The following is a 25,422-nucleotide window of genomic DNA, read 5'->3' as shown; positions in this document are numbered from 1 at the left end:
AAGGAACCGGAATCGGTTCCATCACATTTTGGAACCGTTTCTGGAACCGGTTTTATCACGCTGTCAGAGCTGGTTATGTGGACTTCATGTCTGCTATACGATTACTATACCAGTGGTTCTAAAACTTGTTTTAATTTCAAGGACAGCCATAACTCTGAGAGTGTGCAAATGGAACCAAATGGACCCGTAAGAGTCCATTTGGTTCCATTTGTACACTCTCAGAGTTACAGACCTGACCTGTAAGGTTCCATTTGTACACTCTCAGAGTTACAGACCTGTAAGGGTCCATTTTGAACCCCCTATAGGAATTGTTAAGGTACCGGAATCGTTAAAATCCTAAAGGATCCCAACCCTAATCTCTGTATTTCAACTTTTTGAAGTTCTAAATGAATGCCCGACCTCGTCACGCTACAGTGTCACACAAAAGTAGCAAGAATAGCCAATCTACGGGCTCGCAGTCGCATTGCGTCGCGTTGTGAGCTTGTCGATCTGCTGTATTTGAGTTCTATAAATATTCAACCAATGGTGATCATTAACAAGGGCTTGTGACTAAATAATAACACCAACATTGGATCTATTGGAACACAGGTTTTTATTTATTTTATTTTTTTGCATTTCTTAAAAAGTTACAGTTTTGGACATACAAGTTTTCCACCCGACAGACAGACAGTGACGATTGATTGAACGCACGCATAGTTTGGATATACGATACAGTTTTATATCCTGAAACAAACACAAGGCTTTAGTAGAGGATGTTTTTTTCTTTTTTCATTGTGTGCGTGTGTGTGTTGTTGACTGTTCTTGCTAGCATTCTGTGTGTTGTTCCCTCTTACGCACTAGAAATGCCAGCACTGCAATGTTCTACCACTGGGCCTCAGACTAACCCATTTGTACACACACACACACACACACACACGCACACACCTCTTGCATAACACAGCCACACAGTAATTTGCAGATGAATTTTTGCATGACCCCAACTAAAACGGCGCTTGTGGTCATTGGCGCTTTGCTTAAAGTGACAAGATTCACACTTGGGCTGTATAACGTTTTACTGTCCAACCCAGTTGCTGTCATTGTTGCTGTCGGGTCAGAAAGAAACCTTGTATCTTCCATATTTCAACTGTTTGTGTTTTAAATCAATGCCCTACTTTGTCATACAAAGAGCGTCACACAAAAGTAGTGAAAATAGCAGATCTACAAGCTCACAACGCGTGTCATGTTGTGAGCTTGTAGATCTGCTATTTTCACTATTTTATTGAAATAAAATCTAAAGGTTTTGGACATACAAGGTTGTTTCCACCAGACAGCAATGTCATCCTTTTTTGTTTTTCAAAATAATCCACGGCCCCTTCAAGCCTTTGTCTTAATATTTACGGTTTTATGTTAGTCTGCATCACAAATACACAGAGCAAAGGGCAAACTCTGATATTATGTTAGATTCACTAGTTTCAGTGAACTATGCTTGCAGAGGCTTTGCAGAGTTTTTTTTTTAAATGATAAAACAGACATTTAATTGATCATGGAACGTAAATGTATAATACCATCATAATACCACTAATAGATAGATGGAAGTGACTAAATTGATAAAAACTAAAATTTATGGTAATACCGTTGCACAACCCAAAACATTACACAGTTTGACAGTTATTACATTGGACTTCCTAATTCTGCGGTAGCGTCGACTGTGACTGTTAAACACTTGCATTGCCAGCCAATCGCAGATCTCCACCTAGTACCAATTCCATCTGTGTGTGGACGTCTAAATGGGAGGATGTTGTCGCTAGAACGGAGATGAAAAGCAGCCGCTAACAAACCTACGCCCACTGCTTTGGAACCCAATCCTGTCACACTGCCCCTAGGCCTGTCACAATGATTACATAATCGCCTAATCGCAATGATTTGAGATAATCCCAATTATTTTGCATAAACGTCATCCTCGTTTCCATGTTGAAAAATGTTCATACATTTTCAAACATTTATAGCATGTTTGCTATATCATGTTTTTTTAAATATATTTTTGGGGGGTTCTCTGCCTTTTTTATTTGATAGTACAGTGGAGATTGACAGGAAACGGCGAAATAGTCAGGCAGTGACACACAGGAAACGTCCGCCAGCCTCCACATAGTTTTATATTTTTTACATTAATGTGACCAATACAATTGTGTGTTTTGCCAATTATTTGGGGCCCCACTTGTAATACCCCCGTGGCCCGAAAGTGGTCCCCAGCCCGCACGTTGAGAATCACTGTGTGGAGTCTAACAGAAAAAGCATTCTAAAGCGGCCTGTTCAGAATGGCCATTACAGAGCCATCCAGTCAAAATGAGGGCGGTTTTGTAATGCCCATTCTGTGACGGCTCTTTATGATCCCTGATTATATGATTATATGACTGACATACAGGCCCAATTGTTGAACATGTATTCATCAAATGACTTGGGCTTAAGTAATTTAATATAACATTTATAGACATGAATGGTTAGTGGATATAATAATTTGTTGGCTATGAATGAACACAGTACCCTCATCGTAAATAGCGTCGCTGTCTGCGGTGGAAACCTTGTATGTCCAAAACCGTTAACTGTTCAGGAAATAAAAAAATAAAAACATTAAAAACTGTGTTCCAGTGGATACAATGTAGTTATTATGTAGTCACAAGCTCTTGTTAATACTTTTCATTGATATATATATATATATGTATTATTAACCACTTTTTTATTTTTCAAAGTTTGACAAAAAGTAGCCGATCTACAAGCTCACAATGCGGAACGCGACACCTTGCGAGTGTGTAGATCGGCTACTTTTGTGCAACGCTGTTGTACGACAAAGTAGAACATTATTTTATTTTAGTTTTTTAAAGATATTTTGTGGCTTTTCTGCCTTTATTGATACTTTTAACCCATTGAGACCTGCATCTGTGTAATTTCTGATTTGAGCTAAATAGCATTATTTTACACTTTGGCTATTCAAAAATAGCAGATATACAAGCTCATAGCGCGGCACCGAGTGCCGCGCTATGAGCTTGTAGATCTGCTATTTTTGAAAAATCTAGAAAATGTGTGCAAATCTTGGAATATATATATTTTTAAAGCGAACATTTTAACTCAAATCTTTGCTTCTGGGGGTCCCTGGAACAACATATTTTGATGGGGGTCCGTGGCCAAATTCATATAATTTTGGGGGTCCTTGACATGAAAAAGATTGAGAACCACTGATACAGAAACATACGTTTTTCAGAATACTGTTGAGATTTAGGAGACCTGTAGAATCGGCTTCAGGTCTCAATGGGTTAAGTGGAGATGGACAGGAAACAGGGAGAAAGAGATGGGGAGAGACATGCAGTGTAGATCGTCTGGAACTCGAACCCGCGATGCACTGTCAGGCTACATTAGAGCCTAAGTGCCCGGACTGCCAGGTCAGCGCAGCGGTCTGGGGCCAGTAGGACATTAATTTACGATAACTTGAAATATGGTGATGCATACAAAGAGAAGCAACGATATGCAGTATGAAATATCTTTCTTGGCTATAACCCGCCTTTAATATTTTGCTTCCTGTCTCCCTCAGACCATCAGAAGCTGGAGAGAGAAGCACGGATATGCCGTCTGCTGAAGCACCCCAACATCGGTGAGTGTGTGTGTGTGTGTGTGTGTGCGGGTTTGTACACGTCCAGTGTGTGTTACATGCAAGGTATCCTATTCATAAAGTCCTGGACGGCGAGGACATTCTAATATCTCGATGCTTTCCAAAGCCATTTTAGGGTAGGGGATAGTATATTAGGTATTAGGTATGCAGTGATGAGGTGTAAGGTTAAGCCTGTCCACACAAGCTGTGTGTGTGTGTGTGTGTGTGTGTGTGTGTTTCCTCTCAGCCCATGTAGGGTAAGGTTCTTCATCGGAGTAACTCCAAGAATCAGTTATTAAGGCTGAGAACTGGCTGAGTTGTATTATCAGTATCAAGAGAGAATCTGTCAAAGCCTGATAAGCTATTTGGAGCTGCTTGTGAGAAATTCACCCACTTTAACAAAACGGTTCTATATTGGCCCCTAGAAAGGTTCTTCTACATTACATTACATTACATTACAGTCATTTAGCAGACGCTTTTATCCAAAGCGACTTACAATAAGTGTATTCAACATAGGTAGGGAACGAAAACTACTAATCACCAGAAGTTTTAAGTACATTTCCTGCAAAAACAAGCAACCAAGAGTATACCTAGCGCTAAGGTAAAAGTGCAATATATCAGCTACCTACTTTCTTAAACAGATGAGACAAAAATGGCAAAATCAAATAAAAGAACCATTGTACCGCGGTTACATTATGGCACCTTTTATGTCGGTAGGAGTGTGAATTGTCTGCCCCCCCCCCCTCCAATGCAAAGTGTATCTATTCCACTATTTCTCAACCAGTGGGATATGGACCATGGCATAATTACAGGTGGAAAATAAAAAACAAAACAAAATATAATATATTTTTGTATCAAAAGTTTCATATTTCATCAAAGGTATGTTTAATATTTCATAAGTCCATCAAAGTTAAGAATTGTTTTTTCTTAACTAATTGGTGTAGTGGGGGGGGGGGGAAAGCTTGAAATTAAATATTGGCTGTGAAGGGCTTGATTTATTTGAAATGGACTGTAAATAGCTGATCTAAAGGATTGGTGTGTGACTCCAGCTTGAAACGACTGGCTTTAACATCATTAAAATGATGGTAAATGGTACTATTATAATGAGCATTGTCGAGGACCAATTATATGAAGATAGGTTGAAAATGGGCAAAGTCGTCCTTTTAATGTGAAAAAATAAAACCGTATTATGCCTTCCTAAATACTAAATATACAGGACAGTATATGCTGTATTGTTGTGGCCGTCGTCCTTGAGGGTTGTTCAAAATATGCTATTGGTCCAGAGCGCAAAAAAGGTTGAGAAACCACTGATCTAAAGGAAGGTCAGTGGATTATATCGCAATCATCTTTGTCCACTGACCCCAGAGTAATAAGACCACTCACTCAGTGGAAGCTCGGTAACAAATGGGATTGAACCTTGGTGTTTTAACTCATGGCGCCAGTGTATATCATTTATAAAGCACCTTGCAACAGCTGTTTATCTCTCACACTTTCATGGATTCCATCCATGGTTTGTGTTATTTCTTAACCACTTAAGCCCTATTTTATACTTCGTTATACAACAGACGGTACAACGTTTTGCCGTTGTTGTACAGCGCCGTTGTAAGCTTGTGGATTTTCATACTTTTTGAAAATCTTCACCTATAATGACATGCCTAAAATACCTCTCTGGTCTGGTGGAAGGTGGTTAACCCATTAAGACCTGAGGCCGATTCTACAAAAAGTGCTAAACTGTTTTTTTTAAAAAAACGTATGTTTCTATATCAGTGGTTCCCAAACTTTTTCTTGTCAAGGACCCCCCAAAATGTATTTAGCCATCCCCCATCTCAAAATATTTTGTTCCAGGGACCCCCCCAGAAGCAGAAGATTTGAGTTATAAATGTTTGCTTTAAAAATATATATGTTCAAAGATTTGCACACATTTTCACTATTTTTCAAAAATAGCAGATCTACAAGCTCGTAGCGCGGCACTCGGTGCCGCGCTATGAGCTTGTATATCTGCTATTTTTGAATAGCCAAAGTGTAAAATAATGCTTTTTAGCTAAAATCTAAAAATGACACAGATGCTTCTCCAGGTCTTAATGGGGCAAAGAACCTAGTAAATGAAGTGGTCCAATATTGATTAGGATCACTATTATTACCGTATTATGTGTATAAAGTCTCACCGAGGCTGGACGGTCTCAACAGCAGGGCACGGTGATGCATCATATGTTTACAGTACGACAAAATACGAGGTTGATGCAGAGTCCAGTGGTTCAAACCCTGGTCTGCTGCTGGTCGTCTATCCCAGTTCTCTCTCTACTCTCAAACTTTTTTCATTTGAAGACACCCCCAGTTTGATATGCGTTAGGCCACAGACGCCCATTATTTGATATAAGTAAGCCTTGCCGAGCCATGTGGCCCCATAGGGCAGCATCTCCTGTTTCTGTACCGTTAGGCGATGATGATGTACAATAGAGATGCGCGGCTGGGCTTTTTCGTCACCCGAATCCGCGTGTACACTTTCATTATATCCATCCATCATCCCACCCGCATTAATTATATCATCCTATTTATAGATCCACACCGGCCGCACCGCAGGGATGCACATGGGATTCTATATGGATGCGTACAACTTGTGCAAACAATTTCACTCACCACTGTTGCGATCACCGATGCAGTGACTGTGTATACAATACATATCCATGGTAACAACAACAAGCCCTCCGTCACTTTCTCACGTCGCAACTTTTCAAAGACGTATCCGGTCGTCTGCAGGGTTAAGAACTTCACTAAATCATTGGTTCTCAAAGTGGGGTCCGGGGACCCCCAGGGGTACTTGAGGGGGTTCCAGGGGGTCCCCAGCTAAATGATGGACAGGACCCAAATGGACCCTTATGGGTCTGTAACTCTGAGTGTGTACAAATGGAACCAAATGGACCCTAACGGGTCCATTTGGTTCCATTTGTACACTCTCAGAGTTAAATTAACATTGGTTTTACAATGTGAATTGGGGTCCCAGAGGTATGCATGCCATTAAATGGGGGTCCGTAGACTAATGCATGTCAAACTGGGGGTCCTTGAAATTAAAATGGTTGAGAATCACTGCTAGAGAGCCGTAAAAACCTTCTCTTATTGGGGTCCCTGGCTTATCTTTTCAAATGGGGGTCCGCGGGGTAATAAGTGTCAATTAGGGGGTCCTTGACATGAAAAAGTTTGAGAACCACTAAATCACTCCCACGCCAAACTTTTTTGTTTTGTTTTTTTGGTTTAAATCCTCCGTTTCTCTCTAACTATAGCTGCCTTTAGTCCACTGTGTTGTTGTTTAGAACGTGGAAGGACCCCTTGCCGGCAAAAGCAAGTGTCGTAGGCGGCTAATTTGTGCCTGATGGAAAATTACGTAATATTAAAATACTACAAACGCACGCACGCACGCCGAGATTTTGCTCTTTTTAAAAGCTATATTAGGCCTTTATAGCAGCCTGATCGCCAGAGAATTAATATACATTGCACGGATTTGTGCACGTCATTCCGTGCATAGTCGCCTAGAAACCCCCAAATTCCGTGCATATGTACGGGGAGTCCCACGGTGGGCGTAACCAGTCGCAACCCGGAAAAACCAGGAAGTAGAGCAGTCCCCACAACAAAATTTACGATTCTGTGCCTATCGGTACGTAACTCAAACGCCGCTGAGTAGGCTCAAGGGAATGTCGCTATGTTCAGGACGGCAACTCGCGCGCTTTAGCACGCTCGGTGGTCCTTCACAAAGCGACAATTCCCTTGAGACTGCGCGGCTCCGAAATGGTTTAGTCACAATGGGGGAGATGCGAGGCGGCTATGCACGGAATTTGTGGTTTTCCAGTAGTCTATGCACGGATTTTGAGAAACGCTGAAAAACGTTCAATGAGAACGTTTCCTCTGGCGATCGGGTTGCTTTATAGATAGATGTTATTAATTTATTTTCCGCATTATTTCACCTGCGGTTTATCCAATATTCACTAATAATCATATTGGATTGACCCAAATCCACCCAAACTGCGGTTATCCCCGGCAACCGCGTCTAAAACCGTACACCCCCCTGGACATGATGCTAGTATGTCGCAGGAATACTTCATATCATTGTTTTTAAATATCTGGTACCCCAATAAAATACTTCCATGTTAATTTAACGGAAGTTAGTGTATATTTGGTTCACTGTCATAGTTACAGACCCGCAAAAAACGCGTCGGTCGTTCTGTCTGTGGAGAGGTAAATAAACTATGTGAAAAGGACAGTCATTGTGTGCTGGCTATTCTCTCCCTCTCAAATAGACACTTTCAATCAAAATAATATGTTTTTCAAATTGAGTTCAAGATGTTGCGCTTTTTGGCAAAACTGGTAATCGGTTGTGTCTAGGACTCGCTAAGACCTGAAGCCGATTCTACAAATGTCTTCTAAATCTCAACATTATTCTGAAAAACATACGTTACCTAAGCCAGCATTACCAGGGCTCCCTGAGGAGTGGTGTTGTAGAGCCGTGGTCATCAATCTCTGTCATGTCAAGGATAACGGGAAGAGTGGGCACCTCAATGTGAAATTGGATATTTGGTTCAAAATCAAAATGTCTTAAGTAATGTATACAGATTAGAACATGATTGAACATTTGGTCTAATATTTCTACAATTGCTACAAAACCTGTATATCCAGTCATTTTGGGCATAAAAAAGAAGTTGAAGGGTTAAATGTAGGTCTGATAATGATGTACCGTGAATGTTCGAATCATCATGTATACTATATCATTTTTTTTTACATTTTGGACAAAATAGCAAATCTTACATCCAGGTGCCCACTCTTCCTTTGTGCCTTCCTTAATTGTCAAGGACCCCCAAATTAATATCAATCTGGCCATGGGCGCGGACCCCCATATGAAAATAGTTTGTGCCAGGCAGGGTGTGGGACCCCCTTACAAGATCTGTGTTCAGATTTTTCAAACATGTAAGCTGATTTTGATGGTGTGATTATTATCACATTTGGCGCTGGTGACCCCCTGGAACCCCCTCAAGGACCCCTGGGGGGGGGGGGGGGGGGGGGCAGGGTTGCCAGATCTGCTTATTATAATTTCCCCGCAAGGTTTTATTTGAAAATAGCCGATCTACAAGCTCACAACGCGTCGCATCACGACGCGTTGTGAGCTTGTAGATCGGCTATTTTCAAGACCTGGTTGCTTGTTTCTCTCACAGAATCTGGCAACACTGGTCCCCGGACCTCACTTTGAGAACCGCTGTTGTAGAGGAATGGAGGGTGGGTGGGTGGATGGGTGGGTGGTTTCGCGGGGGTGCTTAACCAGCGACACCTTTTTTAACTGGCCTCCTCCTTAGTTTCCTCTTTTCTTCGCTGTCCTAGTTTCTCTGTCATCCCCCCAGGCACACAGCACACCCCTCGCCTCCTCTCTCTCTCTCACTCTACTCTCTCACTCTCACTCTCTCTCTCTCTCTCCGTCTCGCTCCCTTCCTCCCCCCCCCCCCCCCCCCTCTCTTGACATATACCAACACGGGCCTGGTTGAAACTTTGGACAAAAAGAGGGCACGGGAAAGAGACAGATGGGAAGAGGAGAGAGAGAGAGAGGAGAGAGCAGGAGTGGGAGACAGATGGAGAGAGAGAGAGAGAGAGAGAGAGAGAGAGAGAGAGAGAGAGAGAGAGGATGGGAGGAGGAGGAGGAGGAGGAGGAGTGAGCGTTCTCTCTCTCATTTCGTGCTGCAGGGCCATCCTGCGTCGTCGTCTTATTGTTATACAACTGATACTTTATTTTACATAACCCCGGCATGGCCGTGCTGTGCTGTGCTGTGCTGTGCTGTGTCTGTGTCTGTGCTGTGTCTGTGCTGTGTCTGTGCTGTGCTGTGTCTGTGTCTGTGCTGTGTCTGTGCTGTGTCTGTGCTGTGCTGCTGTGTCTGTGCTGTGCTGTGCTGTGTCTGTGCTGTGCTGTGCTGTGCTGTGCTGTGTCTGTGCTGTGCTGTGTCTGTGCTGTGCTGTACTGTGCTGTGTCTGTGCTGTGCTGTGTCTGTGCTGTGCTGTGCTGTGCTGTGTCTGTGCTGTGCTGTGTCTGTGCTGTGTCTGCTGTGTCTGCTGTGTCTGTGCTGTGCTGTGTCTGTGTCTGTGTCTGTGTCTGTGTCTGTGTCTGTGTCTGTGTCTGTGCCGTGCCGTGCCGTGCCGTGCCGTGCCGTGCCGTGCCGTGCCGTGTCTGTGCCGTGCCGTGCCGTGCTGTGCTGTGCTGTGCTGTGTCTGTGCTGTGCTGTGCTGTCGGGGCTCGGCTGTGTAACCTGCAACCTGCTTTATCATCATCATCATCATCATCATCCCAGCCCAGCCGTCCGCTGGCTATGTTGTCATTCCTTTTTAAAGGGACACTGTCACCACATTCGACATTCATTCATTAACCCTGGCGTTCCCCTATTTTTGTCATCATAGGCAAATTTATTTTTGAAACAAGCTTGTAGATGCTGCTATTTTCCCGCTATTCGTCATACGGCAAAATATACAGGGCTTACGTGGTTAAAGCTACACTGTCATCATTTTCAACATTGCTTTTGTTGTTTTTGCATTTTACCCCTTTTTCTGCCCAATTTAGTCGTTAGGCCAATTGATTCCTCCCCACACACACATTTCTGTGTGTGTAGTCACTGCTCTGTTGTATCCTACTGACTCACCTGCCAGTGAGGAGCCCCTACTGGGAGGACGTAGAGAATTCGCCCTACTCCTCCGGCCTAACACTCACCGCCCAAGTCGTGTTGAAAGGTTTACCCCTGTTCATTGGATTTTACCCCAATGAATGTGAAAAGTACAACCTGTGCATGCTAGCTTTTTAGCTGCTACCCTTGGCGGGCTCTGAAATTGTCCTTGTGTTTACAGCAAAATGGTGATCTTGACTTTAGAGCCAATGATCAGTACAGTAGCAGTGATCTGATGCTGATAAGTTGACGCCGATGGTTACTTTGACATGGTTTATCCTGAATCACTATTAGATTCATAAGCAAATGGGAACACGTGTGTAGTTCAGGCTGTTAATATTTTGATAGCAGGTGTATGTGTTATGGAGACAGTCAGTAACTTCTAAAGCTCAAGTTCCGAGTTCAACATACCAGAAATTCTGAATCGCAGCGCTGCCTGTTTTGGATTCCGCACATTAAAGTAGGCTATATTAATTCATCTATTTATTAACTGCTACTAACAGTGCGGTACCTGAAAACTCCTGTCCAGACCGGTGATAAATGATAATGACGTTAAAGTTGATTGAGTTGGATACCGTTTCTCCCTCGTGCATGACATTATTTAAATTAACTGAAAATACGGGGAGTGCATAGCCTACTGCAGGCCTTGTTGACTAGATTTAGAAGAGATTTTGAAGCTCTTGCTCCTGAAATGATCCATTATTTATATAACATGCATGTCAATGGGCGAGAAACACAGCTTGCTAAACCTTGGTCTGGCACAGTGGAGTGGGTGGAGCTTAGCGAAGGGTCCATTACGGCATAACTACTAAATTTGGGAGAAAAAGGGGTTAAAAAGAACAAAAAAAAAGAACTGCAGAAACGGATGGGACAGTTGGTAACCGTTGCTATGCATCCCAGGCCCATAATGCACTATAAACATACTTGTAATGTGTTATAACTGCTTGAAGTTATAAGCACTCATAAGCACTCATAATGCAATCATAACACATTATAAAGCCCTTTATAATGACTAATGACGTATTATAATACTTCATAACTGCTGGGTACTGGCAGATATGTTTCCAGCAATTATGAATCATAATACTTTGAAGTCATTATGTAATCCTTTATAATGTGTTATGATTATTGTTAATAAAGCTTGATGCATATTTCTGAGTGCTTATAACTACAATTATAAAGTGTTCTAAGCAGATCATAATGCTTTATAACTCCTTATAATAACACATTATAGACGTGGGATGCAAGTGTTGACCTGAAATTGTATTTTAAATTCCATATGAGAAAGCACTTCAAAGCAGAATGCCTGCAACACTCCAGATTAAACAAAAGTCTCAAGGTGCACACGGCTCAACAATATCACCAAACTGAGAGAACAGCCAGCACACAATAAATGTCCTTTACACATAGTTTTATTTACCTCTCTGCGGACAAAGCAGTGGACGCATTTCAGCGTTGATAACAAAGGACATTTATTGTGTGCTAGCTGTTTTCTACATTTTCTTATTCCAATAGACCACGACAGCGATGCCCAAACTGTGGGCCGTCAGGGATATTGCAAGCGGGCCCCCACAAAAGATTTTTTTTTTAAAAACAATATATTTATTTGGCATTTTCAGGTATATAACACAGCAATATGGCAATTGTAGTAAATGTCTATAATAAAACAACAAACAAAAACGGAGCAAAAAGACAACACATAGCAATCATACATATACATAGCCCCCACAAAAGATTTGATTGATATAAATGTATATAAAACATTTCATGGTATTCTGTCTCTTTAAAACCTTGTGAACAATAACTTTTCATTGTGATAAATAGGAACTTGGAAGTATACTGTGTCAGTTCCATTCTTTCAAGCCAGAAGACAATCGGGTTGATTGATCATTAAAATAAACACGTTCTGAAAATGCACGCGGCCTTTAAGGCTGTTTTAAAGGGGTTTCTGTTTTCCTCAGAGAGTAGAAACACATCAGCCTGCAGAGCTATGGGGTTGGAGAGGATACTGTGAGATTTTTAGGAATGCCCCATGTCAGCTTTATGCACGTTTAGTCAGTTTGTGGTGTTAATTCTGTCGATCGATGCAAAAAGAACAAAAACAAAGTTTTGCACGCAATACCAGCTGAGAAAATGCTACTTTTCGGTCCCATTCTGAACATGGTGCTTTGCCGTCTGATCTTACAATACCCAGAATTCACTGCGAAGGCATGGTTCTCGATCAGACGGTTCCCTAAAGCCGTTACACCCTAGTGGCAGACAGGAGAATGGCTGTAGGTTTTTTTTTTTCTTTCCATGTCCAAGCGACCACTCCATTGTACAGACATGAACTGTGTGTCGCTTTTCGATTTGCTGCCTCGTCGGCCACACAGAGATCCTTGACAGACTTAACACCTCGTATTGATCATCATTCCTACCGCTAAACACGTGGAGAGATAAGGTCGAAAAGCTGTGGAGTATTCCCTTTTGTATTTGCTTTAACTGTTCCCTCATTCCCATCTTTCTCTTCCTCTCTCGGCCCCCCCCATCCCATCCCCTCCACTTCTCCTCCTCCCCCTCGTTCTGCTTCTTTCTCTCTTTGCAGTGAGACTCCATGACAGCATTTCAGAGGAAGGCTTTCATTACCTTGTCTTTGACCTGTGAGTATCTTCTTCACACACACGCGCACACACACGCGCGCACACACACAAGCACACACACGCTGTGACATTTGAGATTGTATCCATGCGCGTGACTATGGTCGGTTTGTATGTGTATGCTAACAGCCTTGCCTCTCTCTTCTCTCTCTCTCCCCCTGTCTCTCTTTCTCTGTCTCTCCCCCCCTTTCTCTCCCTCTCTCCCCCTCTCTGTCTCTGTCTCTCTCCCTCTCAGGGTGACAGGGGGAGAGTTGTTTGAAGACATTGTAGCCAGGGAGTACTACAGCGAGGCCGATGCCAGGTATGTGCTGCTGTCTCCAATGGAACACCGACACACAAGAACTCGCTCTACTACACGGCCCCTCTTTTTGAGAGCGTACAAATGGAACCGAAACGGACCCGTAAGGGTCCGTTTCGGTTCCATTTGCACGCTCTCAAAAGAGTTGAATTAACACTGAGGGTTTTTACTGTGTATTAAACATAGAGAAATAATTAACAGGATTCATGGGCACGTAGAAACTCACAATCTCTCTGTCTCTCTCACACGCACACACACACACACGCACACGCACACGCACACACGCACACACTCTCCCCTCCGGTGATTATTGGTCTACTTGTATTCCTGTCAGCGACTGCATTCCTGGTGTCAACGAGTGCATCAGTATGCTACCCCTCTCTCTCTCTCTGTCTCTCTCTTCTCCTCCAGTCTCCTCGGTCCAACACTATCACTTCCTTTGTCTCCTATACTCCCTGCGTTGTCCTCCTCCTCCTCTGCATTTGTGCTTCTTCTTCCTCCTTCCTCTGCCTTTCCATGTGTTCCCCTCCCTCCTCCTACTGTCTTCCTCCTGTTGCTGTGTGGTGCGGCTTATGGGCCTTGCTGTATAATTGGATTAAGGGGTCTTTTGTCTTGTTCTGCACAAGGGGGGGGGGGGGGGGGCTTTAGATGCACATATACAAACGCACACAGTTAACACGCACACACACGCATACATAACAAACACCCTGAGGGGTGTTGGGAGCGAGTCCCAAGCTTGACCTTTCCACCCTGGAGCCTGTCTGGACTAGTGACGCAACAAACCTGATCCCTGGATACTAGGGTCTGGGCATCAACGTGCGCCTCGCGAACCGCCATTTTTAAAAAAAATAGCCGATCTACAAGCTCACAACGTTGTGAGCTTGTTCGATCGGCTGTTTTCTAATAGCTGGAATACAAAATGGGACTTTAACCCATTGAGGCCTGAGGTTCCGATTCTGCAAAATGTCTTCTAATGTTTCTATATCAGTGGTTCTCAAACTTTTTCATGTCAAGGACCCCCAAAATGATATGAATTTGGCCGCGGATCCCCATCTCAAAATATTTTGTTCCAGGGACCCCCAGAAGGAAAGATTTGAGTTAATGTTTGCTTTAAAAGAATGTAAATATTCAAAGATTTGCACACATTTTCACCATTTTTCAAAAATAGCAGATGTACAAGCTCGTAGCGTGGCACTCGGTGCCTATTATATGAGCTTGTAGAGCTGCTATTTTTGAATAGCCAAAGTGTAAAATAATGCTTTTTAGCTCAAATGAAAAAATGACACAGATGCGTTCCCGGTCTTAATGGGTTAAGTAACATCTTTCCCATTCCCAACCTTTTCTCATCTCACGTGGAGAAAAGCCTGGAAAATAACTACTACCGGGCAAAGAGTGTAGCTATCTTTTTCGACCAATCACGGCACGATTTCCTTTTTTTCCCTTCGGAATGTAAGCAGATGTGCACGTTATCATTGGCGGCACTTCCTGTGCTTCCGCTTAGACGCTCTTCTGTAGCAGACAGTTCTTGTCCGGCGTAGGGCTTAAGTGGTTAAACCTCATTGGCTGTTTAGCCTGGATCACCCCCCCCCCCCGTTAGCCCAGGGATAAGGACATGATTGGCTGTAGGTAGGGAGATTTTAACCAGCTCTGATGCACTCACACATCTGTCTGTGTACATCTGTGAATTTGTTTTTGTTCATCATTTTTCATTTTGCTCCCCCAGTTTATATGAATTGCCAATTGCCCCCTGGGTGCAGCAGCAGTCAGTCCCCTGTCCCTGTAGACAGCCCGCATGTCCCCTCTGACACACATGGGATTCACAAGCTGCTTATGGAGCTCACAACAGTGAGGATCCAGGAGTAAAACATTTTTTATTCTGCATAGAGGATTTTTATTATTGGCCATACCATCGTAAACCAATAACCCATCCACGGTAGACGAGCCTCGTGGTTGTGAAACAAGGGTATATATGTTCCTGTAGAAGCCACCAGTCTGTATGAAATCAACCTAATGTTAAAGCTGCACTATGTAACTGTAACTCTTGTACCCCGGATTTGAAACCGGTTTCCTGCGCAAGTGCTGACTTTTACCATTGAGCTTATGGAGCCGGCCTGCTTGCTCGGGGGATGAATAGAATTTTGACCGTCAGGTCAGAATTCGTGTCAGATCCTGTGTCTAGGTGAGACATGCCTTTGACACCATCTAAATGTCTCAATAGAAGAGCAGGGAGACAAAAGGCAACCACCCCAATCGTACCTGGGGTGACGGGGGCCTTGTTGGCGGCTGCCCCCTCACTGTAGAACTCACTCCCAGCTGCCCCCACCCTCACCATTTTTAAAACCACACAAAAAAAACCCCACCTTTTCAGATCTAAAACCCCAACCCCCGCCCCTCCCTTTTGTTTAGTTTACCTTTCTTTTATAGCTATAACCTTTTTAACCACCAGTTATTTCTAATAAAGTTGTTTTTATATTTGCTCTGTAAAGCGACTTTGAGTATCTAGAAAAGCGCTATATAAATCGTATGTATTATTATTATATTATTATAATTGTATAAGTAATATTGTATTAACATACTCTACCATACACTTTGCACAAAATTAAATTTTATTCATAAAAAAGAAGTTACATAGTGAGGCTTCAAGGAAAACATATTTTTAGATTTTTTTTATATTAGCGATGTCATGGAGAAATACTTAACACTCCACACAATCCTAAAGTGTCGCAGCGACACGTCTGATTGGTCGTGTTACCATGGTATTATTACTGCCCCCGTGAATGTCACGTGAGTTTCTGCTACCACTAGATCCCATAGCCCGGAGGGATAGCCGTGCATCGTTTACACCATAACAATGACAAAGGTTAAAGAAGAAGCAGGCTAAACTAGTCTTAGGGTGGAAGCGTTGGAAATGTATGCGCAATGTTTTATTAGTCTCTTAAAATGTACACAGTCTTGTAATTTAGGCCTTTTTTTGCATTTTCAATTTAAAAATGTGCGTTTTTCGTTTTAAATTTATTTTATTAACATGTTAATTGATTTCTCAATTAACAAAAAAAATGTCATACAGATATTTCTCTCTCCCCCACACACACATACAAATGGCATTACATTTATTTAAAATAAAATCTTTAAAGAAATAACGATAATTCTCAATAGAATATTTCCCTAAAATACAAATACCAAATTCCTTTTTTTTTTTGGCCCAGAATCAAATGGATTATGGTTACAATTCATGTCATCAGTAAATCATTGTTACAATTCATGTCATCAGTAAATCAATGGGATTAATGGGCTTCTGGAAACTAGGCCGTTGAAAAAGTGGCCGGCCGGTCGGTCAGTTATTTTTACCTGACAGGTATGGGCATTCACTAGGACATACATGGGCAACTGGCGGCCCGGGGGCCACATGCGGCCCCCACCTTAACTTAATGTGGCTCGCAGGTTAATATCGGATTACTGATATGTTGTTGATTTCAGCTGTTACAATTCCAAACATGCAAACATGACCTGCTTTAATTACTTCAGTCTATATTAGTAGCTTAATGACTAGAATAAAACATTTGTATGTCCAACGTAGTTGTATTTAAGTTCAAAAAGTTAACTTAAGTATAACTATATGCATTTGAAATTAAATTAAAATGTAACTTTTCAGGATTCCAAAAGTAGCAAAAATAGCAGATCTACAAGCTCAAAACGCGGGGAGCACCGCGCCCGGCCAAGCCGGAGGCAATGTAGAAAAGTGGAAGCACAGTTTTACCTGTACAGTAGTGGGTGGTGGGCAGGTACTTAAACCCATTCAATACAGGACCACATCTGTGTCATTTTAGATTTTAGCTATAACCATTATTTCATACTTTGGGTATTTTGAAGATATGTCCTTTTGCACACCTACGGACGGACAGGTGCGTTGGAGTATGAATACTGAATACGGAAGGAGGAGGTAGAGGGAGTCCCGCACACTGACTTCACAGGAATTTATTTATTTAAGATGCTCGGACCTTCATCAGGCATGCCTGGTGAAGGTCCCAGCGACCGAAACTTGACATGAAAACGTTTGAGCACCACTGATATAGAAACATACGTTTTTCAGAAACCTGTTAGGATTTAGAAGACATTTGTAGATGCCTTCCCGGATTGAATGGGTTAACCACTTAAACCCCATATGGATGAGCGCGCGGAGTCCCTCAAGGCTATAACATACTATGTGTCTTTTCTGTTATTGTGGGGAAAGCTTTCTCAGAAAATAGCCGATTTGTTGATCTGCTATTTTCTGAGAAAGCTTAAGCTTTCCCCGCAGATGCGGACGCTGGGGTTTAAGTGGTCAAACCTGTGCCACCCCCCCCCCCCCCCCCCCTTCATCTATCTCATCTTTCTGTAGCGCTGTGTGTCATCCCTTTTAACCACTTAAAGGAGCTTTTCATCCATTTTCCAACCTTATCTTCGTGTAATCGGTCCTCACTAATGCTCATTATATTTTAAGATTTCGCACAATTTCTGTCTATTCGCTGGACAGTTCAAAAACCTGCCCATCAGTGACATCATCGATGGGGGATTCCAAGCTGATAGCCTTTCTCTTCCTTTAACGTTAACATGCTGGAATAGAAGCCTTTGTTATGGCATTAATTACTAAGTGTTGGAAATGACCAATGATGTCAGTGGTAGGCAGGTTTCTGTGCTGTTCACAGCCCACCTCTGAAACACAGTGAGTAGACAGAAAAGGTGCCATATTATAAGATATAAGGAGCAATAGCGAGGATCAATTATATGAAGATTTGAAAATGGGTGAAACTGTCCTTTTAAACCTTAATAAATAAATTGCAGATCTACAAGCTCGCAACACCTCACATCACAACACGTCGTTGATCTTCTAGTGTTTTTTTTATTTGTGGAAAACATTTGAAAAACTTCACCTTAAATTCTGTTGTGGATTTCACCTTGACTGGTTTTGCTGAGTTGTGTGGAGTGATGTAGTACAACTGTTACTGCACTAGGACATTAATTCATAATCACATCAAACAATCACATTGCATGATTTGACCAACCCATTCAATCCGGAAACGCATCTGTCATTTTAGATTTCGTTGGCTATTCAAAAATAGCAGAATAGCGCTATGAGCTTGTAGATCTGCTATTTTTTTTAAATATTTTCCAAGGCCAAATATATATATAAAAAAAATAATCTAAATCCTAGCACTAGCAGTATGTTGCTATATCAGCCAAAGAATTCCAGGATTTTTCAAAAAAATTGCAGATCTACAAGCTCATAGTGCGGCACTCGGTGCCGTGCTATGAGCTTGTATATCTGCTATTTTTTAATAGCCAAATAAATCTTAAAATGACACGGATGCGTTCCCGGTCTTAGTGGATTGATAAGTGATTAGTACATGTCTGTGCAATGGATTCCTCATAGAACCTGCCATTAGGAGCTGTGTCATTGTGATTGATTACCTCAAATAATTAAACATTTGTTTAACATGCTTTTCAGGAAACACTTGTAGTCTTATTGTTTTGTGATCAGAAATCAAGACATTTACAACATTTGTTGAGGACCCCCTTCACATAGATGTGTGTATTTAGCACACAGACCTTTATATAATATGTTGTTGTTGCCAAAAGACCCCCATAAGAGAAGATTTGGTGTTGAAATGTCGACATGATTCCATCATTTTCCAAACAAATGTTGATGTTTTATGATAACTAATTTGTCTAGGGTACGCCCCCCCCCACACACACACACACTTTGAGAACACCCTGATTTTACAAATCATGTTTCTAATGATGTGTTTTTTTTAACGAGACCAATGATTGAAATCCCTGTCTGTCTCTCTGTCTGTCTGTCTGTCTGTCTCTCTGTCTGTCTGTCTGTCTCTCTGTCTGTCTGTCTGTCTGTCTCTCTGTGCAGCCAGTGCATTAGTCAGATCTTGGAGAGTGTCAATCACATCCACCAGCACGATATTGTACACAGAGACCTCAAGGTGAGTGCCTGCCCGTTTCCGTGACAACAACACACATACACACACATGTACATGTGCGTACACACACACACACACACACACACACACACACACACACACACACACACACACACACACACACACACACACACACACACACACACACACACACACACACACACACACACACACACACACACACACACACACGTATACACACACCTCCGCTCGTGGCCATGGCAACGCATGCATGCACGGAGAGCTTCTCTGTCGCTCCATCTTGTTCTTTCGTCTCTCTGTCGGGTGGAAACCTTGTATGTCCAAAACCGTTACTTTTTCAGGATTCAAATTCAAAAGTAGCGAAGAAAAATAGCAGATCTACAAGCTCAAAACGGGTCGCGATGCGACCCGTTTTGAGCTTGTAGATCTGCTATTTTTTTGGCTACTTTTGTGTGACGCTGTAGTGTGGTTATGTAGGGCCATTAATCTATGAAATAAAGACGTAAAAAGTTTAAATATCGGGATAAGAGGTTTCTGCCCGACAGTGACGTCTTTCTTGTCTCTCTCTCTCTCTCTCTCTCTCTCTCTCTCTCTCTCTCTCTCTCTCTCTCTCTCTCTCTCTCTCTCTCTCTCTCTCTCTCTCTCTCTCTCTCTCTCTCTCTCTCTCTCTCTCTCTCTCTCTCTCTCTCTCTCTCTCTCTCTCTCTCTCTCTCTCTCTCTCTCTCTCTCTCTCTCTCTCTCTCTCTCTCTCTCTCTCTCTCTCTCTCTCTCTCTCTCTCTCTCTCTCTCTCTCTCTCTCTCTCTCTCTCTCTCTCGTGTTTACGTCATGTTTGAGAACCAAACATTTTCATGTCTAGGACCCCCGCATTGATATGCGTTGGTGGGCTGCTGCGGACCCCCATTTGAAAATGTTTTGCAACAGGGACGCCCATAAGAGAAGATTTGTTAAAAAAAAAATCAAAAACGTTCGATCTATAAGCTCACAACGAGTCGGTTTGGGAGCTTGTGGATCAGCTGTTTTCAAATAGCCGGATTATAACATGGGGTTAAAGTGGTTAAACTGATTTTGATGCTATACTAACAAATTTCGCTCCAGGGGACCCCCTGGCTGGACCCCTCATTGAGTGCACCATTGACTTGTCTGTTCTCTCTTTCTCCCTGTCTGTCATGGCTGCCCTTGACCACTGCTTTAAGCGTGTGTGTGTGTGTGCGTGCGTGTTTGTGTGTGTGTGTGCTCGTGCAAGTTTAGAACAGACGAGGCATCAACACATGTTGGTGAAGGTTGACTCTCACCAATGGCAAGGAAAAGATGACTCGTACACACACACACACACACACACACACACACACACACACACACACACACACACACATGCGGGCGCACACGCACACACTCACATGTTGTGACTATTGTGAAAGGGTCCATTATAAGAGATGAGGTGAAAAGCGGAGATGAACCTCGAGGGTTGCCATGACAACTCAAATGACATCACAACAGCCTCCTGAGTGGCCGGGGGGGGGGGGGGGGGGGGTGGTGGTGGTGTTGGTGGTGGGGGGGGGCTTTGCGTTGTCCCCTCTCTCTCTCATTGATTGGCCGACACAAAAGGAGTGGAAGAAAAGAACCGCCCTCCTATCTATTTATTTTTCTATTCCAATTGGCTGCTCATTAACCACTTGAACCCGTGCGTCCATTATTATTCTGGGGGGGACATTTCTAGCCAAAAATAGCAGATTTACAACTGACAACAGGTCGTGTTGTGAGCTTTACTTGTAGATCGGCTATTTTTGGCAAAGACATGCGGTGTAGAGTAGACGTCCAAGTTCAGAGTCAACTCGGGTCCAGTTTACCAAGTCTAGAGCAGCGGTTCTCAACCTGTGGGGAGGGACCCGCTGGTGGGCCGTGAGGATATTGCAAGTTGGGCCCCAAATCATTGGCAAAACACAAAAAAATCATAAGAACTTAAAAAAAAGTAATGGTTTGAGATACTCATAAATGGGAACAGTGTTCTATGTTAGTTCCATTGGTCCAGGCTAGAACACAATCGATTGATTGACCATGAAAACAAACATGCTCGTCTGACCGTCTGACCACTTAAGTGGTCAGACGGCTGGGGTGGTGCGGACACTTTGGAAGTGGGCCCTCATCCATAAAAGCCTGAGAACCTCTGGTCTAGTGGGTTTAAGAGGTTAACCCTAGACTGGACATCAATCACAGCAAACACGATCACTATGATATTTACAGTATTTCCACATACTGTAAGAGTGCATTGCCGAGGAAAAAAAGCGAAATAAATGGAAAGCGAGTTAGTTGCGATTTGGACCTCGATGCATGCATGCGTGAGTGTGTTTGGCATATGCAGGCACACACACACACACACACACACACACACACACACACACGCACACGCACACGCACACACATCCAGCTCTGGGTCAGAGTATAACCTTATTACCTCTGCTCCTGTCTGTCTGATTTGTTGGCCTTTTATCCTGAGTGGGGCTTTTACTGCAGCTCTTTATGTTCTAACTGCCCAAACAACAGCCATTTAGAACACACACATACCACACACACACACACACACACACACACACACACACACACACACACACACACACACACACACACACACACACACACATACAATACACACACACACACACACACACACACACACACACACGCACGTGCGCGCACATACGTATTTGTATTACTATCCTTGAGAGGACTTCAGCCTTTTTGGACAGCAATTTTATGAATGGCATTTTTCAACCCTAACCTTATAGCCGATCTACAAGCTTGTGGATCTGCAATTTTTTGGTGTGTGGCACCGGCGGTGCAACTACTTATAAATTAGGCACAAACACCTAAACCTAACCTCTGAATGCCTAATCCTAACCCTAATTCCCAACCTGAATCGTTTCTTAATTGTAAACCTCGATTTATTTTTTTTAAACCAAAACCAACAATTTCTCATGCATATTTTAACCCATTAAAACCGGGTATGCATCTGTCATTTTAGATTTTTGCGTTGGCTATTAAAAATAGCTGAATATACAAGCTCAGAGCGCGTCAATTCGTGCCGCGCTGCGAGCTTGTACATCTGCTATTTTTGAAAATCTTAGAAAAATCATGAAAGTGTGAGAACTACTGATTTAGAAGGCATTTGTAGAATCGGCCTCAGGTCTTATTGGGATAATACAAGTATACACACACACACGCGTGCGCATACACACGCACACAAGCATGCAGGCACACGCGCGCACAAAGCAGAAGAGAGTACACTTTCCATTTAGCATGCAGTCTGCAGTGCTGCCTAAATGACTCCCAAGTGGTATCCATGGCTACGAACCCATGCCCATATAAGGCGCTGTAGCGAGAATCTCAACCATCCCCGTTCCTCTCTTAAGCCTGAGTTATACTTCTGTTGCGTGTGGGTGTCGCGAGCGTGCCGAAGAAGATAGCCGATCTACAAGCTCCACAAAGCGTCACGCAGGGCGCCACCTTTTGTGAGCTTGTAGATCGGCTGTTTTCTGTGTATGGCACTGGAGCGCAAGTATAAATAAGGTGTTACTTTCTCTCTCACCATCTCGGACACCGATAGACACACACACACACACACACACACACACACACACACACACACACACACACACACACACACTCACACGTGCACTTTCATTCTGAGGTGTGTCAAATACATCAAATGTGACAGTTTTCAAAGCTCAGCAGCAGCCGTCACTGCAGGAAACTCGATGACTCCTGTCACTCCGTTGATGACGACCACTCTCTCTCTCTCTGTGTCTGTGTGTGTGTGTCTCTCTATGTGTGTGTCAGCCTGAGAACCTGTTACTGGCCAGCAAGATGAAAGGAGCCGCAGTGAAGCTGGCAGACTTTGGCCTGGCCATCGAGGTGCAGGGGGACCAACAGGCCTGGTTTGGTAAGAAAGGACACACACACACCATCAGTGCGACCATTATCTGATCTGCGATTGTATCTGGCATTTAGCGCCACATAGTTGGCAGTGGCACACACACACACACACACACACACACACACACACACACACACACACACACAGAGAACGGATGTGGTCCGGACAGTGCTTGATAATAATAATAATAATAACTCCATTTATAAAGCACTTATCAAAGAAAGGTTACAAAGTGCGTTACGTTTTAAACTGAAGAACTGAAATAAAGAATGGCGACAGAATTTCAGAAATGTAACGTCGAGGGAATCGAACGGCAAAGCCAATGACAATGAACAATAAGGGCCTCTGCACCGCTCACACAGACGGTGAGGCGGGTCATGTTGCGGTCGTTGTGCTTTTAGCTCGTAGCAGAGCTGGCAGCGTTCGCCTGCTGTCCCTCCCTGGGCTACAGTGTAGGGCTGGGCAATTAATAATAGGTAGGGCTGTCACGATTACAAATTTAAGTTGACCATTAATTGTCACTCAAATAATTGCGATTTTAATTGTGTGTTTGGCCTTGAACATTATGAAGCCTTTTAGGCTTCGTGATCCAAAATTGCACAAGGCAGATATGACAAATAACTGAAACAAAGAAATTATTGACATATTTAATAATTTTATACATGTGAAAATAGCAGAAATTGTAGATCTGCTATTTCAGCTTTTTTAATATTTGAAAATGTGTGAAAATGTTTCAACATGGAAACGATTATGCAAAAATAATTGCGATTATCTCAAATAATTGCGATTAGACGATTATGTAATAGTTGTGACAGGCCTAATAATAGGGCGTTGTTACGATTATGACACTTTACTTGACGATTAATTGTCACGCAAATAATTGCGATTAATGATTTTAATTGTGTGGCTTTTAGGCTTTGTAAACAAAAGTTGCACGGGCCAGATATGACAAACACTTATATAAATACACAAAGAAATGACTGACAATGACCGACACCAATAATCCAAATAAATATTGTACTATAGTGAATTGTATTGTGTGTTTCTTTTGGACAGGTTTTGCAGGCACTCCTGGCTACCTCTCACCTGAGGTCCTGAGAAAGGACCCCTACGGCAAACCAGTGGACATCTGGGCTTGTGGTGAGTCTCAAATCAGACATAATTCCTGTGGTAGTGTCGGACGTGAACATCAAACAACCAGGCTCGTTTTTATTACTATTTTTTAACAGCCAGATATCATTTAGAGGAAATGTTGTGTTTTTGAAACCGTCTGGAGGATAAAAGTATTGGCCGAGGTATTCTTTGAATGCACTAGGTTCTGTTGGGGGTTGTCACACCTCAGTCGTACCCCTCTGTCTCATAATACAAGGAATGGTGATCTTCAAGGTCAGAATTGGACCTGAACGAGTCGTATTATGGACCAAATGGTTCCATCTGAGGTCTCTGGACTGCATAAATGCCTTTTGCACCCGTTTTTTGTTTTGCAAACAACGCTCCAGTCACTGTCATTTTTATATCACTTGACAAGAAGGCGGGTGCGTTGACAGCGAGGCCTCGAGGCTTGTGATGAGTGCCCGTGCAGAGCAGCCAATGGCATCGCCGGTAGGCGAACCAGCATCTGAGTTGGCAAGCTGTGGTGGATGGAAGTGTTAATTACCCAAATGTCCAAATTGCACATAGTACTTGATGATAATCTGTGCACGTTAAGCTAGCTAACATTGCCAGGCTAGCTACAGTAGCTACGTAATACTGCAAGCGGGCACATGTCACACACAATGGCACAGCCAACGAAAACGGAACGGGAGTGTGGTTTGCGTAATTTGCTTGTGCAAAAGGCATACAAGTTGCATTAACCACTTAAACCCTAGATCCTTACTTGCTACTTTTCTTTTGCCCCTCTAAACCAAATACCTTTGCCAAAAAAATATCTGATTACAAGTTCACAATGCATCGCAACACTATGCTTTGTGTGTTTGTAAATATTATATTTTAGCCAAATGTTGGCCTAATTAAGATGTGCCGGATTCATGTGTTTAACACAAGATTTGTCTGTGGATGAGTGCCTTTCAACTGCTCAAAGCAGTAAGGTGTGTGGTTTGAAAACTGGTGTTTGGCTGTATTAAAAAGGACGCCAAAGCCTGGCTGAATCACAGTGTGTAGACCTGTTCTGTAAAAAGTGCTCTCTCTTTGTTGTCCCAGGTGTGATCCTGTACATCCTGTTAGTGGGCTACCCTCCATTCTGGGATGAAGATCAGCACAAACTCTACCAGCAGATCAAAGCTGGGGCCTATGATGTAAGT

At 42.9% G+C, this 25,422-nt stretch overlaps 1 protein-coding gene across 13 annotated transcripts in view; it reads left to right on the top strand.

Annotated features, from left to right (window-relative positions):
- Nucleotides 1-25,422, top strand: part of camk2g1 (calcium/calmodulin-dependent protein kinase (CaM kinase) II gamma 1) — a 73,389-nt gene that overhangs the window by 9,842 nt on the left and 38,125 nt on the right. For all 13 annotated transcript variants that reach the window (XM_084077485.1, XM_084077487.1, XM_084077490.1 and 10 more), the window contains exons 3-9: nucleotides 3,563-3,622; nucleotides 12,887-12,941; nucleotides 13,174-13,239; nucleotides 19,139-19,211; nucleotides 23,026-23,128; nucleotides 24,179-24,262; nucleotides 25,322-25,416. In XM_084077485.1, coding sequence (XP_083933611.1) covers nucleotides 3,563-3,622; nucleotides 12,887-12,941; nucleotides 13,174-13,239; nucleotides 19,139-19,211; nucleotides 23,026-23,128; nucleotides 24,179-24,262; nucleotides 25,322-25,416 — 536 coding nt within the window. The remainder of the gene's footprint in view (nucleotides 1-3,562; nucleotides 3,623-12,886; nucleotides 12,942-13,173; nucleotides 13,240-19,138; nucleotides 19,212-23,025; nucleotides 23,129-24,178; nucleotides 24,263-25,321; nucleotides 25,417-25,422) is intronic.

The sequence above is a fragment of the Gymnoscopelus microlampas genome (genome assembly GCF_963454915.1).
Source record: "Gymnoscopelus microlampas genome assembly, chromosome: 14".
In the NCBI taxonomy this organism is placed as follows: Eukaryota; Metazoa; Chordata; class Actinopteri; order Myctophiformes; family Myctophidae; genus Gymnoscopelus; species Gymnoscopelus microlampas.
Note: the sequence above shows the minus strand (reverse complement) of the source record. Positions and strands in the feature narration are given on the sequence as shown.